This window comes from Triturus cristatus, chromosome 4_2 (genome assembly GCF_964204655.1).
Source record: "Triturus cristatus chromosome 4_2, aTriCri1.1, whole genome shotgun sequence".
NCBI lineage: Eukaryota > Metazoa > Chordata > Amphibia > Caudata > Salamandridae > Triturus > Triturus cristatus.
In genome coordinates, this window is record NC_140586.1 from 914,253,379 (window position 1) to 914,275,828 (window position 22,450).

Here is a 22,450-nt window from a genome sequence, read left to right on the forward strand (position 1 = left end):
ATGTTACCGAATCGGAGTAAGTCGGTAATTACCGAATCGGTATTTACCGATTCGGTAATGAGGCATACCTTCCCATTGATTGAATCAATGGGAAGGTATGCCTCATTACCGAATCGGTAAATACCGATTCGGTAATGGGGGGAGCACATTCAAGGGTGGCAGGGTGTCACATTGACACCCTGTTGCACCCCTGATTCGTCCATGTGTGCACATGTGGCGCACATACATGCCCTACGGGCATGTATGTCTGCCACATTGCACACTTCACAGTGCACAAAAATGCATTTTCACACATATTTGTCATTTACCACCAACTATTAGTTGGTGGTAAATAACGAATCCCCACACCCACCACACAGTCCCCCTACATCTCATTTCTGTATTCGGTATTTACCGAATCGGTAAAATTACCGATTCGGTAATTTTACCGATTCGGTAAATTACCGAATACAGAAATGATCCCCCTACATCTCAAAAGCCTAAATTCCGGTCGGTAATGGAATATTTACCGAAAATCGGCCGTTACCGACCGGTATTGGGCTACCTACATGAGGCCCTGGAGGTTTTAGTGGCCAGCACTTGTCTCTTGACGGTGTCGAATGTTTGGGAGAAAGTTTAAACTCTGCTTGTTTCAGAATCCCTCTTGTCTCTGGCAAATTTAAATATTTAACGTGCTTTTATGGTATCTTTGTGTTTCTTTAAGCGTACATCAATCTCCTCAAGGCCTTTTTTAATTTGATCTGTCTGCTCATGTGTTTCCAATAATCCGTTTACTTTGTCAATTTCCTTCAGGATTTCAACTCTGTCTATCTCAGCATACTTTATAAAAATAGACACCATATTCATTGATGCTTCTAAATTGTTGGTCGCCCACTCTTTCAACATGAGGGGATTAGGGTTCTCAAATGAAGGCGCTATCATCACCCTTAATCCACGTGGAATCCTTCCCACTTCTTTGTACTTCTCCAGGGATTTTTTTCTCCCACCATTTTGTTAGCTCACTGCGTAACAGCTTTTCCAGATTCTTAAGTAACGACTTGACATCATTGTTTGTGTTGGATTTATTATTTTGCCCATTTTGCTCATCATCAACTTCGGGTAAGTGGAGAAAAAGGGCGTCTGACACGGCCTCTAGGTCCTGTAGCGCGTCTTCTAAAGAAATCATTTCTTTATGCTCTGCAATATATGGAAATGCACAGCACTGCACCTTGGAAATACTTGCCAAGCACTTGAATACACTCCACTATCCCTACTACCTGCAAATGTCACAGTTGGAATGTCAAACCGGCTTACAGCTAGGAAAACATGTTTGGCTCCTCCGACTCCTCGGGCGCCCCGAATACTACGTAGGGAAGAACGGTTTACAACTCCATCGAATCTAAGCTGCGGGGGGCTGACTCAGAAAATACTCCTTCCGGGTTAGAAACAAATCACATCCGCGATGCCGGCTGCACGCCGGTCAGCCACAGATTGGAGGGAGGGTCTGCAATGGTGAAGACAGCCGTACTCCGCCAAAATCATACAGGAAAATCACAATACTGAATCACCATAGCCTTGGCAATGAACAGGTACATACCACAGCGTGGAGATTTCAAAGTGCAGGCTTTATTGTAGAATTTTCAGCATGAAACAATGTAATGTCAAGTGCCCAACATTACGCGTGTTGACCACGATAACACGGTATTGATCACATGACGTGCTGGACCTATAACAACCCTTAAGTAGTGTCAACATTAATTAGGATGACGAATATATACACAAAGCTAGCCCATTGTGAAATCTCCTTAAAGACACATCTGTTTTTGATATCCAGAATATTAACTATTTAAAAAAATAAAAAAACATTTTTGGAATCACCTCCTAGGATGGCATGAATATGCAGAACATATGAATGCACACTAGATTCACACTGCAAGGTGGAGCGTTACCTGTGGCATCACGTCTTGCATTGGTAAGGACCACAGTTGACTGGTGCAGAGAAGTCCATAGAATCTCTTGGGATTTATCCATGTAACCAGGCATGAGAGAATGGGGGGCCTATCACTCACACCCCTCTTTTTATTTAAAACACAGAGAGACCACTATTCCATTAAATTTATTTATTAAATATACATTATCATAAAATCAAGCCCTTCCCACTTTATAATCTTACAAATGCAGCTCATCATTTCAAATATTACAAATTAACAAAAGTAGAGAAGGCGTCTGATATTCCTCAATTATCCACAATTCAATGGTGCTCTTTCTTATACTTATTAGAATGCAATGTCACCCCTTCACTGCTAGTTGGCTCCTGTGTCTCCATGTCAGTCTGGTGGCAGGCTGGCACTTATCGTTGCAAGAGGGATTCTTGTGCATGTGTAGGTCCTTCTACACCAGCCCTCATGGTGCCTGAAAGCTGGAACCTCCACCACGGTTAGTGGCCAGGACTAGACAGTGCTGTTGGGTTGCATGTGCTGACGGATACCTGATCGTTCTCCTCCTTTTGGGATGTATAAATACATTCAGTAGTTAGGAGATTAACTCCAGTGTTAGCGAGGCAAACTCCTCACCCTCCTGAAGTCATCTGTCGCAAGGAGCCTCACAAAGGGTTTGCGCAGTGCATTGGCAAGGTCTGCAGGACCCCATGTGTGATGCAGGAAGTAGGCCCATGCTTCCGGAGCAGGAGCAGGCCTACAAAAGGCACGTCCACAAGTTGAAACAAGCAGCATTGATGACTGATTCCAGGTGATGATAGGTGGACACTAGCTGTGGTAGGGGGCTCTCGCCATTCGACGGCTGCTCGGGGAACGGCTCCCGGAACACGACCTGCAGGCTCTGCGAAGAAAGCAAACAACATTAGGGACTGAAGAGCCTATAATGAATAGAATGGGAAGATAGTTAGTGTATGAGTCCTGGGAGGAAGAAAGGAACATAGGGGGAGGAGGAGGACACAGAGCCTACAGTGAATGACAAGGGAAGACAGTGAGTCTGTATGAGCCCTGGGAGGAAGAGAGTAATGAGAAGGGTGCAGGTGCTAGAAGAGGAGCACACAGAGCCTACAGTGAATGACAAGGGAAGACAGTCTGTAGGAGTCACTTCAGACCCCTAGGGAGATATTTGGAAGTCAATGTTGATGGCCAATAACGTTGCAGTTTTGGAAGGTCAGGAAGCTTCTATGATTGGAAGGCCTGCCCCAGCTTACCGTTTTACTTGAATGCGAGTCCAGAAACACAAGAACAAAGCAGTCTGTAAACTTTTGATTCAGCACCACCTGCATGGGTAGAATATAATAATCAAATGATCCACATTGAAATGATACAATCACTTCACCCATAGTTAAATGCTAAAACACCAGCACAAATAACAACACTTCTCAGAAATAACAAATCAAATACCCCTTGCAAATAAATTAGATAATATTCTCAATCACAGGTTAAAAAGAAAATAATAATTTTCACATGAGCAATTAAAAACAAGCAAAAGTTAATGGAAATAAGCAATCAAAGGTATCCAGCAAAAAGGGGCACTAAATCAATCATACCGATACAATGTAAAGGAACCGAATCGCAACAGGAAAATGGAAAACCAATCACACTCTCCCAGATACAAGAAGTCAATGGGGAAAACAAGTGTCAAACCACATACACAGATAAAAGAAAATCCCATTGCCTTAATTAAATAAATGACCTCCACGAAATGAGAAGCTATTACAACCCTTCTACAGACAACAGTGTCGAAGCCCACGGAACCAAAACCTGTCGCTCCCAAAGTAAATTGAAAAGTAAATGCATGCTCCACGCAAATGAGAAATCATACCTGCATGATCATTAAAAACCTACACACTGTTGCAAATATACAAGATACAAATCATACCCTCCAGGGCAGGGTTCTGCAACCTTTTCTTTCATAAGAGTTACTTATCATCCCTAACTCCTAATATTATTAGAGTTGTAATATCCACATCAGACAAGATGACATTAGTGGCCACCCTATACCAGATTGCCAGCAGAGGTTGTTTCAGTGCATCAGGCACTGTTGCCAGCAGTAATGTAAACAAGCCTTGGCATAGCCAATAGGTCTCGCCTTTGGGACCTTGTAAGTGTTTAGCCATGCAGCACACTATCCGAGGAGCTGTGCCACCAGGGATTGAACAGCTATACAATTACTACACACTGGGTCATGCAGTCTGATTCAGGAATACATGTTTGCTTGAAACACGGAATGGAAAGTGTATCAACCAAAGTGCACAATTTAAATATTTTGCAAAGGACACCCTGCTGCTCCTTAGCCTTTTAATGAGGTGGGCCCCGGGAGGGAGCAGCAAGACAATGGTGGGTGGTTTGGGATCGTTTAAGAGTTTAAAACACCTACATGAGAGCAGTACATTATGCATAACACTACAAATGCATTAGTTGCTCACAAAAGGATTCCACACACGCAACAGAACATACAGCAGTCACTGGCAAACCAAACCTCCTTGTATGGGCGAACATCGAAAGTGGAAGTGGCATCGAAATAATACCATCTGCACTTAATATCATTAGCTACCTGTCTGTGCAAAGCCAGGAATGCCACGTTAAAACTTATTCATAAAGACCATGCCCATTCTACCCTGTAATGTGTGCTGGCACCAACAGCAACACAAGGGGCAAACCCTTTACTAGTGCAGCTGCAAATGCAAAAAGGTAAAACTTAGCGAACAGCAGAACGTATTAAACTATTGAACCCGCTCACATGTGCCCAACAAGAATGTCTGAGTGGCCAGCAAAGCACTTGCCTGCAGCAGCTACCTACTCAGATGGCATCTCCAATTCCTTATCGCACACATTAATGTAATAGAGCGCGACAACAGAAACCATATTGCTTTGGAGGCTGTAAACAAACAGCGATTAAGAGGAAATTGGACTCCCTTAATAAAACGTGGACTTCGAGTACGAGCATTAAACCTAGCATGTGGTATTCAAGATCGTAAAAGAGACAGTCTCAGCGTATGCATATGCATATAGACTAAACATTTTTAGAGAAAATAGAAAACAGGAGCGCACAGGATCCTATAAGCCCTTACTAACCGCGCTGGTCCTGAAGTAGACGTGAAAGCTAACTCAGAGGAAATAGTTTGCTTTATCCTCAAGTCAAAGAAGTCCCAGAACAGGACCACTGTGGCATAATGTACCCCCCAACAAGTGTGTCCATAATGTGCGTGTTTCCATATGGCCACCTAATCAGACTTACGTCAAGTGCATACAATGTCACTGCTATTAAAATAAGGCGCAACCATTCAAAAATGGCCGCTGATCTTACTGAGTCCCTTTTCTCAGAAGAAAACTGATGACCCAGACATGGTCATTTGCAGCCGCTATACGCATGTGTGGATCAGGAAGCTAAGACCCCCAAACACCATCTGCAGTTGGAATGATTACCACAGAACTACTGCTGAGCCTACTACACTCAAAGCATAAGAACCCACAGAAAAATAAACAGGACACCATAATATCCCTTCACACAAGACTTGGTAGCGTGAATGTTGCATCGTTCTGCATCACCTAAGAATCCTTACCTCATTCTCTTCCCGTTTTACTTGTGTCTTTTCTATGTCTATTACTTTCTAAGGCATGAGTAGCTAACACTTGTCACGAAGCGTAACACAGGTAATTTGGGTGGAAAAGTAGTCTGCATGAACATGCCCCAGTCTTGACAGACCCAGTCAGGAGAGGAAGACGGTATATATGTTGGTTCCCCATCTATTTTTAGTTGTCTTGCCTGTTATGTTATTTGTATTTCTAAAGCGCAGCGGTTACCTGAGGGTGTCCTGGCGCTAGCTACTGCCATCTGAACAGAGGCGGTCATGGGAATCCTATATACTGAAAGGGCAGGTTTTCAACCCGTTCCTCAACGCCATTAGATCAGTGGCAGTTCTAATATGGAGAGGGAGTTCATTCCAGGCCCTTGCGGCGCAGGTGGCGAAACTTCTCCCTCCCCAGTTGGCTTCTTTAATGGAGGGTACTGACACCCTCCTAGCTCCTAAGGAGTGGAGGGCTCTTTTAGGGACGTACCATTGAAATCGACATTTCAGATATCTGGCCCTGTTCCTTGAAGGGCTTTAAAAACGGTGCACAAGGATTTAAAGTGCACCCGTTGTCTAACTGGGAGCCAGTGCAACCTTTTTATTTCATTGGCGACAGATATAAATTTTGGCGTGCCGATAAGCAGTCTGGCTGCTGCATTTTGCAGAAGTTGAAGTTTGTTTAAATGTCGCATTTGAATGTTCAGGTAGAGGCTCTTGCAATAATCCAACCTTGATAGAGTCAGAGATGTTATAACCATGAGTTGACCGTCCTCCGGCAAGAAAGGCATTCTTTTCTTAATCATTCCAAAAAGGTGGAAGCTGGCAGATGCAACCACATTTATCTGGTCCCTGAAAGGGATTTTATTGTCAACTAAAACGCCCAGATTTTTTGCTTTCCTAGTAGGATTTGAGAAAGCTGTGAGCTCGACACAGCACTAGCATGCCCGCGTGGCTCTGAGCTGCCCCTGCCGATATAAAGTTACTCCCCTGCAAAGGTCGGAGTGTCAGCACCGCCAGAGACCTAGGCGCTCCATGAACTTCGCATGCTGGAGTGTTTGGAGTGAGGACTCGGGAACGAGAGGTGCGCACTTTTGGGAGCACTGCAGCAAAGAAGCAAATCACTTTAAATTCCTGTCACCGCAGTCAGTTGTTGGCGGAACTGGCGTGGTTGTGTAATCTCGTTCCGGAAGGAAGCGAACCTCGGGAAAGGGAGAGTTTTTTTGTTCAAAAAAGAGGGAGGGGTGTTTTTCAGGGGAGAAGGTTGTGGCAAGTGAAGGACGGATGTGATTGAAAGCGGCCCCCGTGTTAAGGAGAAAGCAGGCAGCTGTGCTGCTTAATAAAACACAAGCAGTTCCAGCTGCAGCAGCGCATGTCCTGCCTGCAGTAAGAGAAACTCAATAAAGAAAATAGTGCTTACTCACTAGATAACGCGCACCATGTAACAACCGAAGTAAAAGGGCCAGTCGCCATGGGAGCTTACAAATGAAGGCCAGGCGGTACTAAGGAGGGACTAACAAGCCTATTTACGAACCAGAAGCCTGCATTTACGAAGGACAATGTCACAAGCCAATGACAAATATTGGTGGAGAGTGGGTGGGACCTCTATTCCATACTCCTACAAGTCTCGCAGAGCAGCGCATGAGCGCTGACCTTAGGCTCGACCTAAAACTGTTTTGTCAATGTGGAATGCCTCTACATGGGTAATATATAACATGCATAGCTGCAATGTCTCTGGTATCAAATTAGTAATATTAGTAATTAGTCCAACTTACGCTGCATGATTTATCACTCAAATATAATAAAAAAATATATTTTGATAACCCAACTAATTTTCTCCGAAAAAATCAGCTTATAAGTTCTGGAAACACACACGTTTATCACAAATAAATATCTTTTTATCAATTTGGTACACATATATAAATTGTACAAAGCAAAAGCTTAAATTCAGTAGGCTGTGTTGCAGGAGAGATACTTAAAAGTAGTTGCAGAAGCCTGCTCCATGTAAACAGAATAATAATTAAATCCACCATTTAATTGAGAAACCAAATCACTACTGGCAGACGAACAAGAAATAAATCACATTCACCCATAAATAAGAAAGCAATCATGACATTCAGAGAAAGTCACAACTACATAGAAACTAGAAAGAAGTCACTTTTATTTGGGAAGATTAGAAATGAATCACCCCCACCAGACAGTCAGAAAGCTCTTGCACCTTCCAAGGAAACAGGGAAGCCATTACAGAGAAATGGAAAACCAATCACAGCCTCCAGGTAAACCAAATAATAAAATCATACCAACAGATTAACAGAAAACAAAGCAAATATGCCTAAAATATGAGAAAGCAATGACAGCAGAAGGCAAATGCGATGCAGCCACACCCACATGGGAAAAGAGAAAGGAATACGTCCTTCAAAGAAGAAACCAATCATGCTCACCCAGAAGTGAGAGAGGAAGCATATCCTCCACAAAAAAGAGAATCCACTTAAAAACAAATCTCTCTGTCACACCCTTAATGAAAACAAGAAAGCAAACTATGATTTTCAAGGAAATAGAAAGTCAAGTCATGTAGTCAGTCAAGGGAGACATTCAACTATTTGCCCCTTGCAAGCAGATGAGAAGTGAATACCCGCCTCCAAGGAACAGGAAAACTATACGGAAATTGGAAACCACTCACACCTCAAAGGCAACAAGATTTCAGTCACGCTCTCACAAAAAGGAGTCGTCAGTCATACTCTCTGGGGAATCAGACATTTACCAATAAGACCATCGCCGTGCACTGGAAATGCCACCGCAAGGTCTTACCAAGTACTGTGTCCCAGTGTCGGTGCTGTTGAAGTGCCGGCAGCTCTGCTGGAAGCGGTTCAGAAGCACTTTAATCAGACTCTGGTACCAGGAAACGTTCATAGTCAGTAGAAAGTCCTGCAGGGGAAGGGAGACCGTATCATCAGTTCTGCTGAATACAAATCCACAACAAAAATAAAATAAATATTTCACAAGATGAAGGCCGAACACTGCCAATGATAGGAATCAACCTTAGCAGTGGAAGTACAAAGCAGGGGTGCGATCTGAAGGTATTTTAAACCACTCAAAAAACAAACAGCTGGTTCTTTGTCTTCCTGTGGTCTACGCACTCGACTTCTAGTGCCTGTGCGTAGTCTATACTTGCCTAAAATGTTTAGTTTACTGCATCTTAATTTCCTTGAGATACCCACATTCGCCAGTGTGGTGACCCGCTGCTCTCATGTTCACCATGACTGATAGGGATTCATAATTGATTGAGCGGTCTCCACAGTTGGCCACATGGCAACCTGGTAAATCACTCACTGGACTAATGCATCCACTACAGGGATCGGTGTGCAACCTGAAGATCATAGGTTTCACCCCAATTGGTCTACTTGTCATCCTTGTGATGTCAAGAAAATGACACCTGTGGGACTTTCACAGTGCTGGTCTATAGAGGCTTCGCGCTTTCTACCAGCTGTAGGTCGGTTTCAGAGATGGACATGGTAGTTCATGGAATAAGTCTATATCCCCCTTGGCTGTCCTTGAACTCTCAAACTGGAGCTAGCTTATCTCAGTGACAGCAGTAAGCTTTCAGTCGACAGGCATTATCAATATATCTCTGTGCTTATTCTGGATCTCTGACTATCCAGTGTCTATGCTGTGCACTTGTTTGGTTCTAGCTGCCTCTGTCCACTTCCCACACTCTATTTCAACGTTAGAGAAGGACTCTGTAGCGTTTGGGTCCAGTCTATAGATGCCCAGAACTCCATCCCCCTCTTACCAGTTGTGGGTCAATCTCAGAGATTGATTTGCAGTGCACAGCCTCCAATAGTTCTTCCAGTTCCTGCAGGGAGAGCTTTCCCAACTTGAGTTTGTCCGATGCAAGAGGTTCCAGCAAAAAGAGGCGCTTCCATAGATTGTCTCTGCGGCAGTGGCGCTTGGCAAGCTGTACAAGGCTGGTGAGCTGTTTCTGGGCTGATGTCACCTCCGAGGCTAGAAGCGGGAATAGTGGAGACGTGTAGAACAGACCTGGACCCATCTTCACCTGCGAGCCTCCAGCATAGAACTCGCTACCATCATCGACCTCCTCCCACAGATCCGCATCAATCTTCTTCTCGGGCTCAGAATCGTCTGCCTCCCAAGAGCCTTTACCCATCAGTGGCTCCAAGGGGTCTTTGTGCATGCGTGGTAGTTTCTTAAAGCGACGCATGTCAGCAGTGAGGCGGGGGAACAGCTCCCTCTGACTGGTCATGATCACGTAGAAGCACAGTCTGGAGAAGAGAAGAGGCAGGTTAGGGCTCATGACCACAAACACGTACAGTGTTGAAAATAATGGTGTTTAGGGTTCATTAGCACTTTTAAGAAACAACAGGAAGAAAGTCACAGCTAAAGATCACAAGAAAGCACAGCTTGGCAAGAAGATGGCGCATCAGTGGTCAGAAGGCAGTACTCCAGTAGAATGCAGGTGATCACATGTTAAAGAGAATGGTTTACTCTGGGCCGGCCAAGGGGTTAGAAGGGTGAAAAGAACTCCTTTGCTTCCAATACTCCTAAAATGTAAAATTAGGTAACAGGTTGCTAAAGGTCTTTAACAATCGGCTGATTTTGCTCAGCACTAAAAAGTGTCAAATTGAAGTTAAAGAGTTGGCACATAGATTGACAAAATTCATTATAACAAGACTCCATCCTGATCAAGTAGCCTTTCCCGAAGGTCTGCGGATAATACAAGACTTGTTTGATCTAGACATACTCTCAGAAAACCTACTGCTGCTCCCTAAGGCCTTATGGCATGAGAAGATGAAAGCAGGTTACCGGCTATGGATACACCTTGCCCTTGATGCTATCATTTCAGCGCAGTGTACCATATCCCAACCTGTTCTACTTCTTTTATTGCAAATGATAAACATTTATTTACTGATAACCCAGGACAGTCCATCCCAACAATACTTCGTACTGCTGACTGTTATCTGGCAGACTCCACTTGTGCACAGAATAGTTCAAAAGCACAATGTTCCCTTAGTACTTTAAGCTTACCTCTTATTCTTAGAAACTCAAGGATTCAATAGGGCAGTGCTAATTGTAAGCATTTAGTGAAGATTTTGCTAAGACAGAAAAAAACTTTAAAACAAACCAGTTCATTTCTGATCATATTTATCTGTGACCTAGTTGGCTGGGCTGAAGCTACCAATTTCTTTATTAACCACACAAACAAAATATGACTTTTTAGCTTTTGTACATTTGCAGAGTCATTCTTAATTTTTTGGGATAATATCAACATTAACCGTGAAGGTAAAGCTCCTAAGATGGGTCTTCATAGACTTAAAACCCATCATAAGGTTGTAGAAGGTATTCCTGATTATGTTTCATCTCCTAATATAAAAAGAAAATGCCCTGGCTTGATATGACGGGCACTGGAAATTAATAGAAAAATATAAAAAGAATTAGACATGTATTTATACAACGACTTTTGCAAATGGCAAATCTTTACAAACTACCTCTTAACAAGGGCTCTATTATCTTATACTGTTTAGTTAAATGTTTTTACTTTGACCTTTCTTTTCAGCCACTTTTTATGAGTTTTATTTATTTCAACAGTTTCAGTTTCGTTTTCTGGAACATAATTAATGCAGATCCATAAGCTTTAATAGACAAAAGTTATAGGATTCTTAAATTTTTTTAATATTCCTATATTTACAGAATAACAACTACTACAATTTCTGTAATAAAGTTAAAACTATCCTGTTATTTGGTAATATTTATTATTATTTTGTAAGTTCTTATACATCCTGTACAAGGCCCTATAGCGCTTTACATAAGATACCCCAGAGGTAAACAGAGGCAGAACGTAAACAAACAGCATAACCATGTAAACTGATAGCACCTAATTTAACAACAGCACAACAATAGAAATTAATATTAGACTATTTAAAACTGTATAAAAGTAGAAATGGAAACACATTTATACAATCTTATAAGCTCTAATGTGCAATGTCAGCTGCTGTGACTAAACAAAGAGCACTATTTAAGCAAAAGAGACCAGCACAAAACTTAGGAAGCATTGAGCTGCTGAATGGAAGCATTTTAAAGTGGTTCGTGAAATAATGATGTGTTTTTATTTATCAATATTATCGGTGCTAACTATGTAAGAGAGTGATCTTGCATGGAATAAGCAGCAGTCAGTAGGAACTTCCCAACACTAGTAAGGTGAATTTGTAATTTTCAGTGTTAAGCAGCAAGAGGTCAGGGTGATAACTGTTCAAACATGAAGATGTAGTAACCAAAGAGGTGATAGTGTATATGGCTGAGGGGAGGCATGGATTTCAGACTTGGAGTGTACAGCAAGATAGGAATTGGTTAGAGACATTTTCATATTAAATAAATCATTTCAAGTAACAGTGAATCAACGGACGGGAGCGGACAGGAGCCACCTTCAGTTTCTTTGCCAGGTCGCTGGAGGGGGGTGGAGGGGGGGCAGTGTGGAAGATTTGATAAACTTGGTAGGCAAGCTTGTAGGTATATCCACCATGAACTGGAAGGCCTCTCAAACAGCAGAAAACGTGGGTGATATGATGGGCGCGATCAGACCCTGTGATTGGGTGGGCTGCTGCAGGCAGAGAGGCGTTAATGTGTATGTAAAGTTTTGACCACTACTTCTGGATATGAAGGATGAGAATGATGAATTCTAACGTCTGGAATTCTAAAATGCATGTTTCTCATGGTGTTGGTTTCCTGGGTTGAACTTGAGGAGCGTTAGCCTCATTTTCCATAAGGACCAATACCTACAACCCCCACTTGAGAATCGAACTGGGGTGATGCAGCCACAATCAGGCGATTCTATGGTTGCAAATGGGTCCGACACTAAAGCAGGCTGTTGTCACCGTTTACCAGCTGCTTTGCACTCCTACGCCAAAGACATAAATAGCTACAGAATGGGTGTGGGGTGAGGCCCAAAGTTACAGTTCTGTTGATAAAATGTGCAAGACATTGAGACTAAACCCAACAATCTTGCAGTCTTCCAGCCCCATTTTAATTTTTCCTGCGACCAGCAAGTCATATGGCAAATAAGTGGCTGTCCATTAAAAAGGCGTTTATTGACTAGACTTGGACATCCTTTCAAATGCCTGTATCACAACATGCTGGCACAGAACACCTGTGACCACTGATCTGGCAAGAGCACGGACTGTGCTGCGGTTGCTCCTCAACATGTCATTTGATACCCCCATGTAGACGCTGGTCCACACCAAGCCTTTTGATGCCTCAATGCACTCAGGCAGCACCTGATCAAAAAGCTCATGGGTAAGTTCAGGCAGATCTGATGTAGTCAGTCTTCCCATGTTTTCTAGAGCATGGTTGCTTCTTTAGTGAAGGCATGGTGCCTTGGATGACCTCAATGCAAGACTCCCTGAGGAAAATGTTTTTTATTGGCCGTGACATCAAACATTTTCAGCTCTGTATCTGGAGCAGCACTGTGCAAAGTGCTTGTGCAAGACTTCCTAACTAAGAAGTCAGGAGCCGATCTTCCTCGTGGCTGAAGTCTTTAGGTAAGTCGAAGAAGATGCACAAGAAGTCCAAGCAGGAAATCCCAGTGTCACCAGGTCTTGCACCCATTTCACAGAGGAGCCAAGCCAATTCTATCTCTGGGCCCTGTTGCACCCTAAAATCCAGGGTCCATCTGCAATTTCACAGGAGGCACAGGCCTTTCCTTAAGCCATGCTGAACATCTTTGGCACACTTTCGGCTCCCTTTGTGGTGACCTTGGGCCCAAAGAATCTGCAGAGAATCCCACTCTAGTCAACACCAGCAGCTTGGCCCTTGGTGCCATCGGGCCCATTGAGCATCTTTCAGGTTCCGTGCTGGCGAGTTGGGATTGGTGCCAAAATCTCCACCGGATCCTCAGGTATCGGCACCAGCACTGAAGGCAGAGGAAGACCCCATTGTGGTGTCTGACACTGAGCTAGCCATGTCCAGAGCTTAATGTGCGGCAGCCCCTGCTGAACCCATCCAACTGAGACAATTCCTCTGCCACACACTCAGCCAGACATTGCACCAGCTTTTTGGCTCGGACACGGACTAGAGCCTGCCTTCCGGAGAAAAGCAATGGTGGGGATGGAGAAAGATTTGCCCCATCCTATCATGATGGCAGCTGATATATGGAGCTCTAGGATATCAGTGCACTGTATACCTCACCCGATAGAAGATTCATGCTTGGATACCCCTGGCCACCAACTGAGGATAGCTCTTCATTTGCCAAGGTAATAAGGAGAGCTGCTGAGGTCCTTGATGTTCACTGCTATGGAGGTAAAAACTAACATGCTGACAGAAGTCCCACAGCCAGGCGAGGGATCGACCACATCCCAGTTTCCCTTCAATGAAGCCCTCAATGACACGCAGCTGGGCACTTGAGCTAAGCCACTGACCTGGCCTCTCAGTCAACCAACAGGTCGCCCACTGCCCTAGGCTTGCTTCGGGATACCCGGATTTCCTTACATAGCACCCAACGCCTGGCAATTGGATGGTCCAGGTGCCCCCCAATAGAGTCAACCCAAATGCCTTACCTACCACGCCCCATGGCAGAGTGAAAACGAGTGGGAACATTGTGAAAGTGTATCCTCTTCTCAGCCTTGCCTTGAGGACGGTCAACATAAGCTGCTTAATAGGCCGCTACTCTCACGCACTGTTGGTCACAGTTGCTGAGATCTTGCATGTGGTCCCCAAAGACTTCTGGGTTTCTTATGCCCAAACTATTCAGGATGGTTAAGTAGGGGCCAGATGTGTCATCTGTTCAGGCCTGGAGACCATGGATTGACTATGTAGGGCTATCGAACCAGCATGGTGCTCCACCCCCACACTAAGATGAGGTCCACTGGCTTCTCGACAGACGCCCTGGCACCTTTGATTTACCTGCCCTTGGACAGCTCTCCCTTGTTTGGTGAGAAGGAACATTCAGCCTTAGAGCATGTAAGGAGAGATGCTGCGGGAGGGGATCTCATTTGAGGTAATCCCAACTGGAGGCCAGAATGATTACTTGAGGACCCAAGGCACACCAAAAGGGGAGATGGAAATGCACTGAACTTTTGTAACAGAGCCTTCTTATAGACCTTAATCTTTTGCAGGATCGACAACATCCTGGGAAACTGGGCACATCGCAGTGGGTTTGTGCACCAAAGTAGGACATGCTTCTGAAGAGGTTGAGGCCTGATATGGGGGAATGGATATACCAACTAGAAGACCTGTTCCGTAAACGGGGCCTACATCAATATGAAGATGAATCCTCTGCCTCATAAGTCTGGAACTTAGAAAGAGAATCTGTTGCTCACTGTGGCCTCTCAATAAGTAAGAAGTTTCCATGTGGTCCTCAAAAGATACCGAAGGACCCTGGCAGTGGACCTAGAGGTAAGCACAGTGTAAAACTATACAGGCAGATGTCACCGAAACTCCAAGAATCATCCCTGGAATGGTGTCATATGGGTACGATGGTCCCACTTATCAGCACAGAGAGACACATTTCTGGATCCAGTCTGGCAGATGCAGAAATTAATAAGGCGATTAATAAGGCGAGGAACCCGCACTTAGATGTGAATGCTATCATGTGAGAAAGAATTAGGAAGAGAGACATATTTATCTAATTTAAGTGCAACAGACTTTGAACAAGGGCTGCAGCATTCTCAATCTCCATACAAACAGTGTATAAGCTTCCACAGTGAGTACGCCTCTGTAACTCATATCAAGAGGGCCAAGAACAGTTTATCCCAGAACACAACCTCATGGATGAAGTCTTGCATAAATTGAAGTCCTGCTCCAAAAAAGCAGGTTCTCAGATGTCATAATCAAGATTATGAGAGTGATAACTGAGACAAGGATATTATCAGACCAGGACACAATCCTGAGAGTAGTCAGCAGATGTAGAAGAGGTTTCTACACAGTTGCACACATGCTGATCACACACATTCGTTCATAGGATTAAGACTACTGGCAGCCAAACACAAGAATAAAAAGTAGATATCACCAATGCCCCCCCCCAGAGATGGCCGAAGATTTGGAGAAAATCACTTACAAAGTATGTTAATATATATCCACATAGTTTATAACCTACGCTGAAGATGCAATTGATGACCTAGTTGGGCACCTCCACCATAACCATTTAAATTGAACTGTAAATTAAACTGGTTCTGGTGGGAGGACCGAAGTCTTTCATTTGTGAAGTTGTTGTATTCATTTTTTCAGCTCAGTCAGATGATCGTAAAAGGCTAAAGGTGGCAGGACTAGGAGCGTAGCTCAGTTCAGTTACCCAGCTTTTTGACATCTATGTTTTGGCCTTGTTATCATTTTGGGAAAAGCCAATAACAACCCACTGCATATTATTAGGACTGTCTGTATAGATAGACCAGCAGGATGGTCAGAGAGAGTGGAGTGAATGAAAGTGGATTTCTCAGAAAGCAATTATTTAATCAAATGTTCTAACAAATTAACAGTGTGCTCCAGCACTCGGGAGTCAATGTAATACTACCACGAGCCCCCACCACCCAATCACTGCTGAGCATGATATTGCTGGCATCCACAGAGGATGAAGATGAACTGGAAAAATTGACTACTAAATCGCAATCTTTCAGAAATATCTCGCTACAACAAGCTCAATCTGCAACTAATCGCACCATTATGCCATTGCACCAAATTATGGTAGAATTTTTTTTCGAAAAGTACATTAGCATGGTATTCAAATCTAGAGGAAGTGAGTTTGTTGGACTTGGGAATTACATCCAGTGGCATTGCTGTAAAAAAGATATTCAGATAAGGTTGAGATTGTGGCAGTCTATATTTTGGAAGTTATGTTAGTGCAAAATATATCTTTGTAGTCCATTTTTCACATGGACAAAAATGTGCCTCTATGGCTGCTTGTGAGGGGTCTCTGAACATGATGCATCTTTCTTCCCTGAAACACTCACCAGATTAGACTATCTGCGGCTTTCTTGAGCATTTCAGAGGCTTCCATGAGAGCACAAATGACCCTGGCGTGATCAAGCCACAAACCATCAATACTCCCAACACCTTCACTCGATTTTCCAAGGGGAATGCATTGAAAGAGCCCAATATAATTTGACCAGCGCGATCCACTTGACCGCCAACTCTAAATTCACCATCCCAATAAAAACCTACATATTTTACCCCATTTTTCTATTGGGAAACGCATACCAATTTACAAATAACTCTGTAAGCCCAAATACCAAGGTTTTGCACTTGCTGCTGTCGAATGTTTGGCAGGCATTGTTCCTCTAAATAAGTGTGAAATTCATCTGGTGTTCCCGGAGAAGGACTATAAATTTACAAATGACTGATAATCAGCTGCAGGACAGGAAAAGCCAAGAAACCCGGCACTACAAACTAGTTCCAATGGGAGACAGACATTCCTCCTGCCTCAGTGTCTTCAAGAAAGAACTGAAACAACTTACAGATCTCTAGAAAATACACCACAAAAGGCACAGTGAGGGTCAGTAAATGCAACTCATCTTCCACAAAAGAGCAATCTGTTCCTAAGACGTGCAACTCATGATGTCCTGAACGGTCATTCAAGGACTCCCATGGCTTCTTGCTCTTGTGTCACTTCCAGGGTCTTGAGGAACGCACTTGGTAAAATCTGTCTAACTTACTTTAGGGTGTTCTTATCGGCCTCCGGCTGCTCCTCAAATGGTACGGCATTGTGGCACACCAGCAGGGACACATCAAAGTCATCGTGGTGCCGCAGGCCCTCGGAGTCCTTGTAAGATCCAGAACTAAGGAGGAAAGCACGAAAAACTACTAACGTATTCTTCAGAACACAGAGGCAATATGAAAATTGAGCAGAATTAAAATTACCACAGGAAGCTTCTGCACAAGATTTGCAATATTAATTCCATAGGCAACTAAACCACAGGCAGCAAATCCTGCAGAATGTAAATCACATAACCTTACCAACACCAGCCATAACTAGGAGGTAAACACAAGCTGTCCTCTGGACTGACAACAGTAGAGGCTCAAATCACATACCTCAACATGCTTACAAGAAAAGATATCACTGCAGCGTATGTACGCATGAATACAACCCACAATGGACCGTAGAGTCCACACACACCATTGCAGTACCTACGCACTGAGAGCACCCTACCCCATAAACCAACCTGCTTACCTGTTCCAGATGGACACCAGTGCATACTCGTTCTGCTCACTGCTTTGGGCTTTCTTGCTGTCTGTGCTTGGCGATGCAGGACGGCACATGCGCAGGGGTTTCATGTGGTAAGTGTTGGCATGGTCAGCGATGTAGTTGTACAGCTGATGGGCTGCGATCAAGTTAGTTGTCAAGGCCAACATGCCTACAATAGAGTGAAAGAGGTTAGAGCATTATAGAGAGAGCCATTATAAGCCAGATAGATCAAGTCTCCATGGTGGTGCACTGAAAGGACACCTCAATACCTGAAATGTCTCGGAGAGCCACAAGAGCATTCAGAGGTTTGGGGTAATAGCGCTAATAGCAGAAAGCCCTGGTAGGCTGCAGAGAGCCTTTATGGAGACGTAGGGCCTCATTACGAAGTGCCTGATGAACAAGTTACTTATCTTCGGTAACGCTTTTTCTGGTGGATATAGTACCTACCTGTGGATTCCTCACCTTATGAATATCCCCTCTGCGCCAGCATTCCGGAAACTTTTCGTAGCTCTCTGCGCCGACAAGGTCATCACAGCGTCATGGCTCCGCACGCGGCTCCGCATGACGTCACCGGAGCCATAAAAATACCACGTCGGCGTGATGACGTCAGTTCCACCCATTTTTCTGTGCCACAGAGGCAAAACGGGCGGACCGACATAGAGACAACGTATACATAGTATACAGAATTCACACACAAATACACTCAGTGTATAAAGAAAGAAGAAAGCTTGCACTTCAAACAAGACTAAAGCAAATAAACAGAGGTAACAAAGTCTTGAGTACACATAATACGTCAAAAAACTAAAACCTCAGCTTTTATGGTATAAAAGGGTGGACAACGGGGAGGTGGGTGGGTCTGTGAGGAATCCACAGGCAGATACTGTATCCACCAGAAAAACCGCTACCGAAGGTAAGTAACTTGTTCTTCTGATGGATACATCTGCCTGTGGATTCCTCACCTTATGAATAGAATCCCACAGCAGTACCTCTCCCGGAGGAGGGTGTCCACCCTTCCATACCAAAAGGTCCTGCAAAACAGAGCGAGCAAAATGGCCGTCCCTCCTCACTTCGGAATCTAAGCAGTAATGCTTCGCGAAAGTATGGAGGAAAGCCCAAGTTGCGGCTTACAGATGTCCAAAACAGGTACACCTCTAGACAAAGCAGAAGTAGAAGATTTAGACTTGGTAGAATGAGCTTGAATGCCTACAGGAGGCTCCTTACCAGCCAGGGAGTAGCATATCTTGATGCACAAGATGATCCATCATGATAAAATGCGCTTGTGCACCGCCTTGCCCTTCATACGACCAGCAAATCCAACAAAGAGCTGGTCATCCTGACGAAAGTCCTTTGTTCTGTCCAAATAGAAGCTAATCGCCCTCTTTGGATCTAAACGATGAAGTCTCTCCTCCTCCTTGGAAGGGTGAGGGGGAGGATAGAAAGTAGGAAGGGTAATGGACTGACCTAGGTGGAAGAGAGTCACCACCTTAGGCAGAAAAGCAGCCCTGGTCCTAATTACCATCTTTTCAGCATACATGGTCAGAAAATGCGGCTTTGAACTAAAAATCTGGAGTTCACTTACCCTTCTGGCCGAGGTGATAGCTACCAGGAAGACCGTTTTAAAAGTTAAAAGTCTTAAAGGAGAACTATGCATCGGTTCGAATGACGAACCCATTAAAAAAGTTAACACCAAATTCAGGTCCCACAGGGGCATAATGTAAGGAGTGGGAGGAAATATGTTTGTCAGCCCCTTAATAAATCTTAAGACTATAGGAGACTTAAATAAAGAAGGCTGATCAGGTAAACACAAAAATGCCGACAAAGCCAACAAATACCCTTTAACAGTGGCCACAGCAAAACCCTGCTGGGCCAAATGAAGAGAAAAACAAAGAACATCAGATAGATGAGCTTTTAGGGGATCAATAGATTTCTCTCCGCACCACTTAACAAATTTAGACCACCTGTATGAATAGACAGACTTAGTGGAGTGTCGCCTGGCCGATAATATAATGTCCACCACGTCAGGCGGGAGAGAAAAAGAATTCAAGTTGCCCCATTCAATCTCCAGGCATGAAGGTGCAGGCTCTGGAGGTTGGGGTGTAGAACTTGCCCCTCCATCTGAGAGAGGAGGTCTGCCCTGAGAGGGAGACGGAGCGGAGGGTGCAACGAGAGGTGAAGAAGGTCCGTGTACCACACCCTTCTTGGCCAATCCGGGGCGATCAATATAACTTGGGCCCGGTCTTGGCGAATCTTCCTCAGTACCTGAGGAATCAAGGGCATGGGAGGCAACACATAAAGGAGTTGCGAGCCCCAACTCAACTGAAACGCGTCCCCTAACGCTACCTGCCCCGGAAACTGGAGACTGCAGAATGACGGGCAGTGCGCATTCTCGTGAGTGGCAAACAGGCCCACCCGAGGAGTCCCCCACGTCCGGAAGATGTGTCGGACTACCTCTGGATGAAGCCTCCACTCGTGGTCGGTGGAGAACTGCTGACTGAGACTGTCCGCGCGCACGTTCAGAACTCCGGCCATATGATTTGCCATTAAAGAAATCCGATGGTCCTGAGCCCAGGACCAGAGTCGCAATGCCTCTCTGCAGAGACGGTACGACCCTACTCCTCCCTGCTTGTTGACATACCACATCGCAGCAGTGTTGTCCGTCAGGACTTGAACCGACTGACCGCGAAGGGAAGGGAGACCTTGAGCGCCAAACGTATCGCCCACAATTCCAAAAGGTTGATGTGAAACAACCTTTCTTCTGGAGAGCAAAGAGCCTTGATCTCCAGATCCCCCAGATGTGCTCCCCACTCTAGGGTAGAGGCATCCGTTATCACTGTGACCACCGATAGAGGAAGATGGAAAGGCTTTCCTTGAGACAGATTGCCCTCCACGCTCCACCAAGACCGATCTGCTGCAGCTTCTCTGGAGATCCTCACAGACTCCCTGAGATCTCCATTGTGCTGATACCACTGCCTGCGGAGACACCACTGGAGTGCCCTCATGTGCCAGCGTGCATGGTTGACCAACAGGATGCAGGAAGCGAACAGACCGAGCAGACGAAGAACCTTCAGAACTGGAACAACCGCTCCATTGTAAAACAAGGGAATCATTTCTGCCGTATGTCGAGAAACCTATGAGGTGGAGGGAATGCTCGACACCCAGTGGTTTCCAGTACTGCCCCTATGAACAGGTTGCGCTGTGAGGGCACCAGGTGAGACTTGGGTACATTTATTGAAAAACCCAATTTGTACAACAGCTGGGTTTTTACCTGAAGATGACGACACACCATCTCTGGAGACTCTGCCTTCAGAAGCCAGTCGTCCAGTTAAGGGAAAACCGGAATCCCCAACCTTCTGAGATGAGCTGCCACCACTGTCATCACCTTGGTGAAGACTCGAGTTGCAGTAGTAAGACCAAACGGAAGGACCGCAAACTGGTAATGTTGCGACCCAACCGTGAAATGGAGATACTTCCTGTGCAACTTCAGGATTGGGATGTGGAAATACGCATCCTGCAAGTCGATGGTCACCATCCAGTCCTCTTGTTGCAGCGCCTGAAGAACCTGTGCTAGAGTGAGCATCTTGAATCTCTCCTGCTTGAGAAACAGATTCAAGATTCTGAGGTCCAGGATAGGACGTAGCCTGCCATCCTTCTTGAGAATCAGAAAATACGAGGAGTAGCATCGCTGACCCCTTTCCTGCTCCGGAACCACCTCTATCGCACCTTTTTGTAATAGGGCCATAACTTCCTTCTGAAGGAGAAGCAAATGATCCTCCGCACAAAACCCTTGGCAAGGAGGGTAAGGAGGAGGGAATTCCCTGAAGGGAAGGGCATACCCATTTTCAACAAAATCTAGAACCCAATGGTCCGAAGTTATTAATCTCCAGTCTTTGAAGAAAACGGGTAAGCCAACTTCCCACAGGACCCACATGATCCAGGATGGCGGATCTAGGGCTGCTTTCCTGCATTACCGGGAAGGATTGGGGAGGAGGAGGAGGAAGAGGTATGTCGTCCAGCTCCACGAAGGCGACCTCTGCCTTTTCCTCTGTAGGATTTATACAGAGCGTTTTGCTGCTGTTGTTGTTGTTGTTGCGGAGGCTGACGGGAATGAAAGGAAGACTTTCCAAAGCCACGGTACCTTCTGTAACCATACCCTCTTGACGGAAACTGCAAACCCAGAGATTTTGCCGTGGCTTTACTGTCTTTAAATCTCTGCAAGGCCATGTCCACTTTCTCCCCGAAGAGCTTAGATCCATCAAAAGGAAGGTCCAAAAGGGCAGCTTGCACATCAGGTGAGAATCCTGACGATCTTAACCAAGCATGCCTCCTAGTGGCAACAGAAGAACCCATCACCCTTGCCACTGAATCTGCAGTGTCCAGACCCGACTGGATTCCTTGACGAGCAGCAGCCTGGGAGTCCATCAAAACCTCACTCAAGTTGTTCCGATCCTCTTCAGACAGCTTAGGGAGAATCTGCTTATCAGCGTCCATGAGGGAGCGGATATATCTGCCAAATAGACAAGTTGCATTTGTGGACTTTAATGCCATACTGGCTGAAGAAAATACTTTCTTTGCCGATTGCTCAAGCTTTTTTGAATCTCTATCAGCCGGTGCTTGAGGGAAAGAGACAACCGACTGCTTCGAACAAGAAGCTTTAACCACCAGACTTTGAGGTGACTGGTGAGAAGACAGGAAATCAGGGTCCCCTGGTGCCGGCCTACATC

General features: G+C 44.9%; 1 protein-coding gene across 9 annotated transcripts in view; it reads right to left on the minus strand.

The window, feature by feature from the left end:
- Positions 1-2,087: 2,087 nt before the first annotated feature.
- The window catches only part of SZT2 (SZT2 subunit of KICSTOR complex), a 937,318-nt gene continuing 916,955 nt past the window's right edge, over positions 2,088-22,450 (minus strand). For all 9 annotated transcript variants that reach the window (XM_085602961.1, XM_085602966.1, XM_085602963.1 and 6 more), the window contains 6 exons: positions 17,715-17,898; positions 17,200-17,322; positions 9,336-9,825; positions 8,354-8,470; positions 3,185-3,253; positions 2,088-2,817 (listed from right to left, as the gene is read on the minus strand). In XM_085602961.1, coding sequence (XP_085459087.1) covers positions 2,674-2,817; positions 3,185-3,253; positions 8,354-8,470; positions 9,336-9,825; positions 17,200-17,322; positions 17,715-17,898 — 1,127 coding nt within the window. In that variant the 3' untranslated portion in view covers positions 2,088-2,673. The remainder of the gene's footprint in view (positions 2,818-3,184; positions 3,254-8,353; positions 8,471-9,335; positions 9,826-17,199; positions 17,323-17,714; positions 17,899-22,450) is intronic.